Source organism: Eurypyga helias, unplaced genomic scaffold (genome assembly GCF_000690775.1).
Source record: "Eurypyga helias isolate BGI_N326 unplaced genomic scaffold, ASM69077v1 scaffold18710, whole genome shotgun sequence".
NCBI lineage: Eukaryota > Metazoa > Chordata > Aves > Eurypygiformes > Eurypygidae > Eurypyga > Eurypyga helias.
This window is the reverse complement of record NW_010226466.1, coordinates 1-11,924: the sequence shown is the minus strand read 5'-3', so window position 1 is coordinate 11,924 and position 11,924 is coordinate 1. Positions and strand designations below refer to the sequence as shown.

General features: G+C 50.1%; 1 protein-coding gene across 1 annotated transcript; it reads right to left on the bottom strand.

Annotated features, from left to right (window-relative positions):
- Positions 1 to 1,184: 1,184 nt before the first annotated feature.
- LOC104503719 (sodium/potassium/calcium exchanger 3-like) lies at positions 1,185 to 11,810 on the bottom strand (the record flags this gene model as incomplete). The annotated part of the gene is made up of 9 exons (XM_010153266.1): positions 1,185 to 1,268; positions 1,463 to 1,575; positions 2,416 to 2,530; positions 4,160 to 4,326; positions 5,449 to 5,719; positions 6,253 to 6,413; positions 8,368 to 8,501; positions 10,025 to 10,078; positions 11,785 to 11,810. Coding segments are annotated over 9 exons (1,125 nt in total), but the record flags the coding sequence as incomplete, so codon positions are not given.
- Positions 11,811 to 11,924: the final 114 nt, after the last annotated feature.

Sequence of the window (11,924 nt, the reverse complement as noted above, 5' to 3'; positions counted from 1 at the left end):
CCCCGCCCCCCGGCACTTTCTCATAGGGTGCACTTGTTTAGGCAAGAGGTCCCGGTTCTGCAGGGGGTTTCTTGTGGTTGCTGCCAGACTTGAACAGGCAGTACCAGGGTCGCTGATGAGCTGATAAAGCTCAGAACGCACATGATGGCAGGACACCATGCTGCCCCGGGACACCACAGTGTGCAGGCCGAGGGACAGACAAAGGGGGCAGATCCCCTCCTCCCTTTCTGCACAGGAACGTGCCACGACTCTTCACACCAGCGCTAACAGGGAGCAAAATGTGGCCACGGGGGATTTGGAGTGAGGCAGACTGGAATAACAGATACATAGCGATTTTACAGAGGGTGATGTTAAGAGGAATTTCATATTCTGAGTGTTTAGACTTCCAGAAGAATAAGGCTGGAAGGGGGTTTCTAGGAGTCTCTTTGCATTAAAGCTCAACTTTCCAAGCTGTAACAGCTTGCACTGCTGCACTCTCCACTTTCAGCAAAAGCTAAACCTTGCCACGGCGATGTTAAACGTTCTGGGGAGACAACTGTGGTGTGAATGGCTACGCACAAGCACCCTCATCAAGCAGGCTATTTGTGCCTTTTCCAAACCTCTCCTTCCTCTGTGCGTGAGACCAAAGCACCACGATGGCTTTGAGGAGCTCCTCTTTTGGAGGGGATGGTACAAAGCCACAGTAAGTCCCTGCCAAATCCAAAGGAACAGCACTAAATCCTGACTGTTGGTTCAGAAATTACTTAGTGCTTCTGGCTCCCAGCACCTTGGAGGTCCTGAAGCTGTCAGAGGCTACACCTGACCCAGCCAACTCCAGCGTCTTCTGGCAACTTAGTACCACTTTGACAATTAATTACTAATCACTGGAGGAATGGAGGGGGTGCTTTGTTCTGAAGTCAGATTATCCAAGGATTTGGAGAGAACTCCAGGAAGTGCAAGTGGAAACTGAGGAAACCCTCTTAGCTAACTGCAGGGCTGTTTCCAGAACTGCCTTCTCCAGCCACGTTCACTGCACAACGAACGTTTTGGGTGTGCAAAGCAGCAGCAACACTGCTGTGCCCCCAGGAAATCTGGCTCTTCTGCTCAGCCACTGCTTGCCTTCTCAGCAAATCACAGATTTGAAAGGGACTTGATTCCTCTGTCACTCAAGAATAGGGGAGATCCAAGGAACTGGTCAGCCTGACCTTGATCCCTAGGAAGGTGATGGAGCAAATAATTCTGGGAACCACTTCTAAACACAGGAAGGACAAGAAGGGGAAGTCCTTATCCTGCAAAGATTGGGGAACATCCACTGCCAATTAACTGCAACTGTTCCCAAAGTGTAACAGCGCAGACCTGTTTGTTTCTTCAATGCCAATAAGCAGAATTTTGGACTGGGTTGGTGGGCTTTTTTCCCTAAATATACCTGTTCCACACAACAAACAAACAAACCATCAATCATGTGAACAAGTGCAGGACTTACGTATGATCCATAATTCACTGCTAGAGTCTGCAAAGCCCATGGGAGGCCTAGGCCAATTAAAATGTCAAAGACATTGCTGCCGATGGAGTTGGACACGGCCATATCCCCCATACCTGCAGGAACGGAAACCATGTACAGTCAGATACATCTCGGAAGAGTCTTTCAACTGCTATCTTTCACCTTTTCAACAGAAATAAGTTAATGTGAGCTCATTCAGACACTTCCATGGACTAAGGCAACGAGCTAAGGGAGATGCCCCTCACCCCATCCCTTCGCCCTCCCCATCACCCCGGGCCAGCAGGGCTGAGGGGGCTGAATCCACCTGCTGGGATCATCCGAACTTCCCTCAGCCAACCCTCAGCTACTGGGGGGCCACTGGCCATGACCTGCCGGCAATCCCGTGCCACACCTGGGGGGTTGCAATGCTGCACTGGGACCATGACACCAGGTTCTGTTCTGCACTGACTAGATGAGGTCTTTGGGGTGTCTACGAAGCAGCCGCTTGTTTCAGTTAAGGAGACACTAGCATTGTTCCCCAGCTTCCTTTTTAACACCTGCTGCTGGAGTCACAAGGGGCACAGGAAAAGTCTTCCTTAAAAACAGTAGTACCTTCCTGTCCTTCTGACTGTGGAGCAAAGCTGGAAATTACCCGAAAGACCCTGATGCCACATTCTAAGCAATTCCATACCATCGACACTTAAATTAGGAAAGACTCTCTGACTTTTGTGGAAGGCTTGAGGCTGACAGCAGTGCCAAAGCGTGTTCCACGCCGTCATTAGGAACCTCTTAGCTGCTTCGCAGCAGCATCATAATCAACCTCCTTTGTTCTTGTTCTAAATCTCAGCCTCAGGAAAAGGGCTCTGTACGTTTCCACGTTCAGGACACCTCTGTGCTTACCCAAAGGAAGGAGGAACCACTCCCAGAGCAGTGTGAGATCCCCGTGATGAACCTACCTTGTCTTGCTACAATAAGGCTGGCCATGCAGTCTGGCACACTGGTTCCAGCTGCCAGGAAAGTGATCCCCATGATCACATCTGGAATGCCCAGTGTGTAGCCAATGATTGTCACCTAAGGAGAGGGAATAAACCGTCAAGCTGTTTACAAGGAGTAAAATCAGAGACCAGCTTGGCCCAGATCTGCAAGACACAGCGAGACAGAGTTCATGGTTCAGTGCAAACTCACACTTTAAGGAAAAGCTTTCGTTAATGATCTTTGGCTGTAGTCATCGCCTGGCAGAGGGCAGTGCTAGGTATGTACCCTCTTTGGTTATCACAATCCTAACTGTGGGTTAGGAAAATCCACAATTTCCCAGACACTAACGTGGAGACTGTCTGAAGGGCCTGTGTAACTCTCCTGACGCTGGCTTAAGTCTGCAGACATGATTATGCCCCAAAACAGCTACACAGACACGGAAACAACCCCGTGGCTCATTGTGCTGGGAAAGTGTTAGAGACAGGGGCATATCCCGAAGTGATTTTTTTTGGCACAGAAGAGATGCCCTTGCTTTCCTCTTCCCTTTGCTACACAGTCAATGGGAAATGACTGCTCCTCAAACCCATCAGTATTGTTCAATTTTGGATGCCTTTGTCAAGTGATGCCCATTTCCTATTAGCCAAGATTAATTGCTCCTGTGAACTCCCCACAACACACTCCAAGGAATGTAAACCGTATGTTAGAAGCTTCCCAGCCCCTGCCCACAGCTGGAGTGTTGCTGGGGGTTGTTGTGGTTGTTGTGGCCCAAGGGAAGGAGCCAGCACTTGGCCATGTTGAAAACAAACCAAAATAAATCTGCCTCTTGTAGCTGCCTTCCTTCATTCGCAGAGCAAAGCCTGGCACTCGTTTTTGAGTCCAAGAATGAACTGTGAAAGCAGTCAAGATTTCTTTGTTGCCCTCTTCTCACCAGGGAAGGAGCGGCCAGGGCTCTAGTGAGGGATCACCATGCTCCCAAGGTCCCATGTGAGACAGACCATGCATCGTGCACCCCACGGCAAGGCTTCCCATGTCAGACCCCCTCCGCATGCCAATGCCCCATCATCATCTGGTTCTGCTGAAGAGTGCAGCCCGCCCCAAAAGCCGCACAGTCCCCGCTGTGGTATTGCTGCAATCCTAATGAGGACCACTGATGCTTTCCACCTACACATACCATGCAGTAAGGCCTGCAGCAAGCTGACAGGCTCAGCAGCCCAGCCAGCACCCAAACTCCTCCTGGAACAGGCCACCGCACTTGGGCTTCCTTGTGTTCACTGTTATTGAGCCCTTTCTACCTCTAGAATTGAGATCCTGTTGACTAGAGTGGCTGTGCATGCTGAGATCAAAGTGTCATCATTCACAACTCTGTCTCTCAAACTGCTTACTCCAAGGAAAGGGAAAGCTATGGAGGCCACATTCTTATTACCCTCAGGGCCTCCCTCTTTCCACTGCCCTGCACAATAAGGAGGTGCTAAACAGCTGCAAATCCAATTTATTCAAATGTTAAAGCATCTCAGTGAAATTCTAGCCCTGAATCAAGTCCAAAGGCCATGGCTACTGGCCCGTTTTCCTCTCCCAGTGCAGACAGGTCTATTAGGAATGGAAGCAGCCTTAAAGCTTCTCATCTAAAGATTCAGGTATGCAGAGCTCTCTACACTTCCCTAAGCTGACAAAACCCACTTCTGTTGCCTCTCCCAGGCTGTGGTTTCTGCCATAGTCGGTACGTACCATCCACACCATCATGTAGGAGAAAGCCGCAATCCAGAGGGTAGAAGAAGCAAAGGTCACCATGAACCACTTTTCCAGGTGGGGTTTGTTACAGTTGGGCACCGTGAAGTACAGGACGAAACTCAATGGCCACGTGAAGAGCCACTTCAAGATTTCCATCTTGCCAGCTGCGAAACACAAAAAGGAAAGCAATCACCACCCTAGCCTGCTTTATCCAGAATGCTGTGATTGTGTTAACGTAAGCAAGCGAGATGCTGCAGGCACCTGAGCCCACCCGCAATTTGAAGAGCCAGACATTCCTTGATCAAGAGATCACGGTGTGATGGCAGACAGGGGTGCAGGGAAGGGGTATGAAGTGCTCCCCTCAGAGTTCACTAAGCAATGGGTCAGAGCACACCTGCTACCCTCCCTGGGTCAGGTGCTTACAAGCACCACAGAAAAAGCAGGTTCTGGGAAGAGATCCGACCCACCTTCACCTGCCCGATGCGTGGGTATAGAGAACATGGAGACGAGCCCTCCGCAAAAATGCTTAAGGGAATTGTAAGAGCCAGTGGCCTCAACTCGCAAAAAGGGAAGTTCAGAACAGACACCACTGTAAGCTGTGCACTTCCTTTCTTTTCCTGACTTGAGGGTGGTCAAACACTGGAACAGGAACCCAAAAGGACTACGGGATCTCCATCCTTATGGAAAATGAAAGCTCAACTGGACGCAGCCTTGGGCAACCTGTTCTGAGCAGGGGTTTGAACCAGGGATCTCCAGCAGTCTATGCCACCCTCTCCCATACTATGAACCTAGTGTCGTGGTCCATGGGACATCCAAATTACCCTTTGAGGCTCGCTTTCCTGTCTGTACGTGAACTACAGCTATGCTGCCCAAGTGAGGAGATGGATCAGGGGTTCCCAAAAACACATCATCTGACCTGTGAAGAGCAGGATCTGTCCCTACAGCATCCAGACACCTTTCTAGCAGTCCCATCACCCTCAGCTTCCCTGCAGTCAGCAGGGAGATGGGTCTCTCCAGAGGGTGACACAGACTCCAGCGGCAGTAGGCACCCCCTGGAGATCACTGCCTCTCTGCTCTGACTTCGACCGCCCAGGAGATTGCATCCTGAGAAATTCCTGCCACTTCCCACTTCCTCCCAACTTTTACCTGAGACCAGAAACCTGACTACAAGGGGGAGGCTAATGGGAGCTCTCAGAGACACTGTTACGTCTAGACGCATCCGCGTCTTTCTGGCACACCCAGACAGTTTCGCTTTCTGGAACAAGAAAAACCCAGGAGCTTCTTACTGGGTAGGTCAAAAGGTGTGTATGGCCCTTCGTGGTCATCGTCGTCATCATCTTCTTCCTCTTCCTCATCATTTTCATTGTTCTCGTTATCCTCAGTCTCGGTCTCATTCCCAGCTTCAGCGACATCTTCGTCCCGCCGCGTGCCGTTCACACTGCGCTCCGCTGAGTTGCTGGGGCCTGTTCCGTTCTCCAACACGTGCTTGATAGGGATTTTGATAGCTACTTCCGACTCTCCGTTGGTGTAAGTCCTGCTGTTGATCAACCTTTGTCTCTGTAAACAGAGGCACAAATTCTTGCTGAGAGACAGACTGGGTTTTGAAATTTCATTTTCCAAAGAGAAAGGGAGGAACAGGGAGATGTGAAGAGTTCTTTAGACATCTGGCTTTACAAGCAAGACACGGTGATCAGGTGTAATGCCGTACTTGCTTGTGGCTCAATTTCACACATACATTCCCAAGAGGAGGAGCAGTGGCTGCGGAAGTGACTGCAGGGTTACTCCAGACTGAGTGGAGACTCAGTGGAGTGCCACACCATTAAATAAGCATGAGCAGTACTCATGTCAGGTCGATGCGGGGGCACCTCCTGTGAACAGCAGCTCAGGTAACACAGCCACATAAAAACCTGAAACTTTCCTGTTTGGGGACAGCCAGCTAGGAATGATTTAGCAGCAGTCAGAATGATAAAATCTAAGAAAATGCTACCAGAAGGTGCAGAAAAAGCACGAGTTCCATGTCAGCCCAAACGCTGCTACAGGAAAAAGCAAACTCAGGAGAAGGGGAGGTGGGGGCAGGTAAAAGATAATACCTCATTGATTAACATGCGGCTGGCCATGGAGAGGCGTGTTTTGGGAGGGAAGTGGCTGGTTATCATGATCCGGAGCCCAGCCTCAGAAAAGGAAAGCTGGTGTGGGTAGGCAGACAGCAGCTCATCCACCATGATCACCGAGGCTTTCCGGTGGAAGTTCCCTGCAGCCAAGGAGCAAAGAGAAAGTGAGGTCTTCTTCCAGCAGTCTCTGCTCTGCCCTACACAGCTCTCAGCAGAATAAATCCACGCATTCCAGCCAACCTCTGTAAGAGCCATTATTCCTTCTGATACCGCCATGGAAAATGCGCCTCCTCTGTCCTTCATTTCTCTGCTTACATCTCCCACCTTTCTGCATGTCAGTAAATACCCAACATGGCATCTCCACTCACGCTCGTTACAGAGATCTATGCTGCTCTGCATGGCTCATTGCAGGCCTGCACCAGGCAGACCAGCGCTCCCATGGCAGCTGTTCTGAATGCTGCTGCAGTAAAGCCAGAACAACAGTACAAGGAGATGAGCAGGTCCCCAGATCATGCTCCAGCTTGGGGCACGGTGCCAGCACCCATTACCACTGCAGTGGCACAGTGCCAGTGCTCATCCTGCCTGTGGGTGCTGCCAGTGCTGGGTCTCGGCGGCAGAGAAACCCCAGGTCCTCTCGGACACATCTCTGCTTCAGTTCAACAGCATCAGCACTGGACAATGGCATAGGTTCCATGACGTTACTATTTATTACCACCAGAACAGTATCTCCTCAGCCTTAGCGTCAGTTTTTGCCCTAACTGGGAAGGTTTCCATGGATTTGGGTAGATGAGTGGAGTCACCCCTATTAAAAAAACAAGAATCTAAACATCCAGACAGCTTTTCCTTCTGGATTTTTCCATGCTGGCATTTCCTGCACGGTACTTGGGGGGACTGCCCCAACCACAGAAATCCTGTTAGATTCCCTGTTGTCCTCTGTTCAGTGAATGCCTCTGAAAACAAATAGAAGTGCCTGAAAGCCTTAGGTGATGTGTTGCAATTGGGGCTGTTTTCTGGCCAGCCACAGCAGCCCCACTCACCTGTCCATGCCACCCTGCCCCCCCCCCTCCGCGGCCCACTGCCATGAGAACACGGGAACAGGCTGCAAAAAAACGAGGCAAGACTTTCATCTTCCTCGGCCAGCACGAGTAACCCCAAGTGTCCGACACAAAACTACCAGCAGCTGAGCAGTGTCATGCAAAGAGGCATTCTAGGGAGATTTACACCAAACCCCACATCAGAGCTGCATGTAACCCCGAGGCCACCATGTAAACGTGGATGAGTAAGGCCTGAGTTTTCCCAGTCTAGCTGTACTGGTATGGGGTGTGGTCATCTTGCCAGTACAGTTCCACTGCTGGGAGCCCCAGGCTACACACAGCTGTTCCCATAAAAGCAGCTTCCCCAGACCGGAGCACAGCAAACCAGGCTCAGCAAAGCCTGCACTCAGCAGCGGGGCAGTAACACCACGGCTGGCCCCTGCAGGCCCAAAGGGTTTGATGTCAGTGAACAAACCCCTCTACATCGCATGTTTCGTTGCTTCAGAGAAAGAAACACTTGGCTTTGTTAATTTTTTTGAGTCCAGGAAACAAGAAGGGCAGCCCAACTGTAGCCAGAGACCAGGGCTGCATTAGAGAAGCCAGAGCTCACCCAGGAATCCTACCTAGTATGAGCAGGGCCCTTTTCCCTGCTTGGTTCATGCCACTTTGGAGTGGAGTTCACTGGAGGTACCTGATGTAAACAGCCACCCTCAGGGCAGAATCACAGCCCCCACAGGACTTACAATGGCATGACCGCAACAGTCTAAGTAAGTAGCCCCTGGGCAAGTCAGGCTCAAAGCTGTAGGGATCCTTTCAGTCAGGCACTTGTCAGCCGCAAGAACCACCCAGAAGAGCTGCAGCAAAGGATGCAGTGGCTGGGGCACCACGCTGTGCCTCCAAGCATGGGAGCCATCGCCATTTGGCTGGGGGTGATGAAAGGGCCACCTCCCTGCCTGTTTCATGGCCGACAGGACAGAAGCAGCCACAATGCATGACTAGCAGCCACTCGTAAATGTTCAGAATGATGCAAGCAAGCAGGGTGACTTACTGGAACAGTTACCTTTCTTTAGTAACACCACAGTAGCATCGCAGTTGCTGTTGTCGTCCATCTCTGTGTTGTTTGCTAAACCATTCACCATGTTGGTGGAGTTTTTTGTCTTCCTCTCAAAGCAGTGGTGTATGCTTGAGTTGTACCTGCACAAATGAAACAGCTCTAGAGGCACCTTTGCTCCTGCTACATGGATGTCTTGACACCCTTCCTTCCCCAGACACAGATCTCGTGTGATCCAGCTAAGGGAGGGAAGAAAACCCCTCTGGTTTTAAGGAAATCTAGCCACAGTGTGCTGGAGCTCAAACTGAATTACAGTCTCCCTGGACTTGGGCGGCCATGAAGCCATAAGACATCAATGCCATGTATTATGTGCGGTTAATATTCTGTATAGCAATAAGGACTACTTGTCATGGTCCAGATTTATTTTTTATTGCAGTCACACCTGAGCAGGAGTGTTGTTTCACCCGTGGAGACCTACCACAAGACCGTATGCTGTTACATTGCAACTTTGGGGGTGTATGGGAAAATAATCATCTTTGTTTCTTATTTTCTTTAGAGTAGCCAGGAGCTGACACAGCCAAGAGTTGAGGATCTCACCAGGACACTCACAGGCAAGGGCAGACCACTGTAAGCACCTTGCCAAGGGCCCTACCCAGGCCGACAACCTCCCCGGCTACATCCCAACAGGTCTGCGACAAGTCCACACTACAGCGCTGCTTTCAGAAAAAAACATCCCAACCTAGGTTCAGACACCACAACTCTTTTTTGCTGGTCAGTAAGTAGTTGCAAGGGTGAAGCTGCCCTCCATGTAAAGTTTCCTATTATGAGAAGGGAGAAAAATTCTGACTCGTGTTCCCTTCAACCCAGCCTGAGCGTCTTGCTGTTCTCACTGAGAGTTGCTCTCACAATATTTACTCTGTTCATAATTTCAAAACAAATCTCTGCTCTTACTTGTTGAGACAAGACCACTGGTGTGCTTGGCAGCTGGTAGGTTTTGTTGAATGTTCCAGTTTAAAGATGGGCTTCCTTTCTACTGGCTTTTAAAAACAAGGCAGGAGGAGGGGAACCAAACAGCAGAAGACACCAGCTTTGCCAGCACGAACTTGCGTGGAAGAAGTTACATGGGTCAGATGCTCAGAAAACCAACGCTGACTGTGCTGCAGTTTGATCACGGGCCTTCAAGCATGCAAGAACAAACTGCTGTGGAGTTTTGCACCTGTAAAAGCAGGCTGGAATCTCACGCATGTTTATCTCTGAGTAAGGATGCTAAAGCGAAGTGGGAAGAGACTGCTTTGGTGGGACCCAGAGACAGGTTCGGTTCTTGGCCCTGCCACAGCCTTGCTGTGTCAGCCTTGGTCAGTTCTCACAGGGTGAGATCCATAAAGCATCACTCACCGTCCAGTGTCTGCCCCTCAGAGCTATGCTGTGAGGATAAGCAGCCCCTTCCTGCCTCAGCAGGGTAAACCACAGACCGGCAGATGATGAGGCAAGGCACTTTAACCCCTGCTGTTGGAGATGCTGCTGACACGCAGCCGGGTGCTGCTGACACGCAGACGGGTGATGCAGTGGGAGCCCTGCCCACAGCCTGTGGCTCTCCAACTGCCTCCAGAGAGGCAGTGGAGCAGGCAACTTTACCACCTCAACAAGCCGAGGGCGTTTGACTTACTTCATGATAGCGATGTAGATGACGTACATCAGCACTAAGACTAAGGACTCCCACCTGCAAACAGGAGCGACACAGAAAACCCATGAGAGAGGGGCACGGTGCTCAGCCATCCCCCAGCTCCCACACCACAAACTTGCAGAAAGGCTGGACCCTCTTGTGCTGTCTTATACCTCTAAAGGATGGGATACATAACCAAGTGCCTCACACACCCATGTACAATGCCTCCTTTGCCTTCCTGACCTCTGCTCTGGTTTTATTTGGCCAAATCAACCCATCAGCGAAGACCAAGTGACTAAACCCAGAAGTTCAGTGAACAAATAGCATGTAGCATGTCCAAGGAACACCGACACCTCCATAAGGACAACACCCATGGAGGCTGCGGTGGAGGGAGCCGAGCAGTCGTCCTGCTCTGCCTGCAGGTCACTGGGCCTTCTGAGCGTGCTGGAACATGTTGAGCTGACCTGAACAAAAGGCAGCTGCTCTCCCACTACTGCTGCTGCATAACCACTGGGAATGCAGCAGGCAGCACTTTAAACTGCTGATTAGATATCGTCAGTTTTTTTCTCTGTTGTTGCTGTGTCAAACTAATGAAATGTGGAGGGAAACAAAACAGAACAGGACTTTCAGAACTTGTTTCTAGGCGATCATTTTCATGGACCAAAATGCTGCATGGTTCCCTCCAGCGAACTGCGAGCCCTGGTGGAAATCTTCCACCATCAGACTGCTCTGTTCCAAAAATCACAGGTTGTTTTCACAGAATCATAGAATTATTTGGGTTGGAAGGGACCTTAAAGATCATCTAGTTCCAACCCCCCTTGCCATGGGCAGGGACACCTTCCACCTTCCACTAGTTTTCTCTTTCAGGATTCTGATACATTGCGCTAACCCTATCAATATCTCATTCCTTGTTTCTGGCAGTTCAACACTCAGCTTCTGCACTGGTGCATGTTAGTTGAAGGGCACAGTCAAATACAATTGTGCCTGGAGTCAATTGCAGTTAAAAAAAAAAAAAAACCAAAAAACAAAACAAAACAAAGAAAACCAAGGCATTACAAAACTCAGTGTTTCAGAAATCCTCTGATATTAAACAGAAATCCCCCAGGGAGAGCAAGTTAAAGAAAACATGCAACCCCGAAAGCCTGACTCCTTCTAGTGTTTGTAATCCAAATAATACTGGCTGTGAGCAAATCAAAGCTACCACCGTCGCTCCACAAGCCCTGAGAGGTGCCAAGAACAAAACCGTGGAAGCAAAATAACGGAAAGCACACTTTTAAAAGTGCTTAAAGCCCTCCTCGCCTACCATACCTACTGCAGTTTCAAGGGAATATTAACATATTTGAGGTTTCTTTCTTTAAACCAGTCATTCACTCTTTAACACTGCCTTTTGCTTTTTAAATTATTAAAAAGCCAAATATTAGACCACACTAGTTTATGACTGCTTGGACGGCCCATTCCATTCCCAGCTGACATCCCAGGTACGTGGGCACCCCATCATCAGTCTCTGCCTCTGCCGAGCGCAGCCTGGGGCTGCTGCAGAGGGCACGGAGAAACAGCTGAGTGATGCTCACACAGGCTTTCTTCTCTGACTCAGAACACGAGTTATTCCAGCCCATCCTGTGCCGCACGCAGCAGGAAACTGAACCACCCTGCAGAACCTCTTAGCTTTCCCCTCCTCTCTTGACGAACCCTACTTATTGCAACTTTTGAGGCATATCCTGGAGAAATTAAAAGGAAAGGGATTCCCGACCGGATACACTTACCAGGAAACTTTTTCGTCGTAAATAAACTGTGGAGAAAAAGTTGAAAAATAGGCATGTTACACACGAAATCACCGCTGCAAACAGCTCATCACCTGGGCAGGGGGCAGAGCACCGGGACACTGACCTGCACGGCCGGAGGC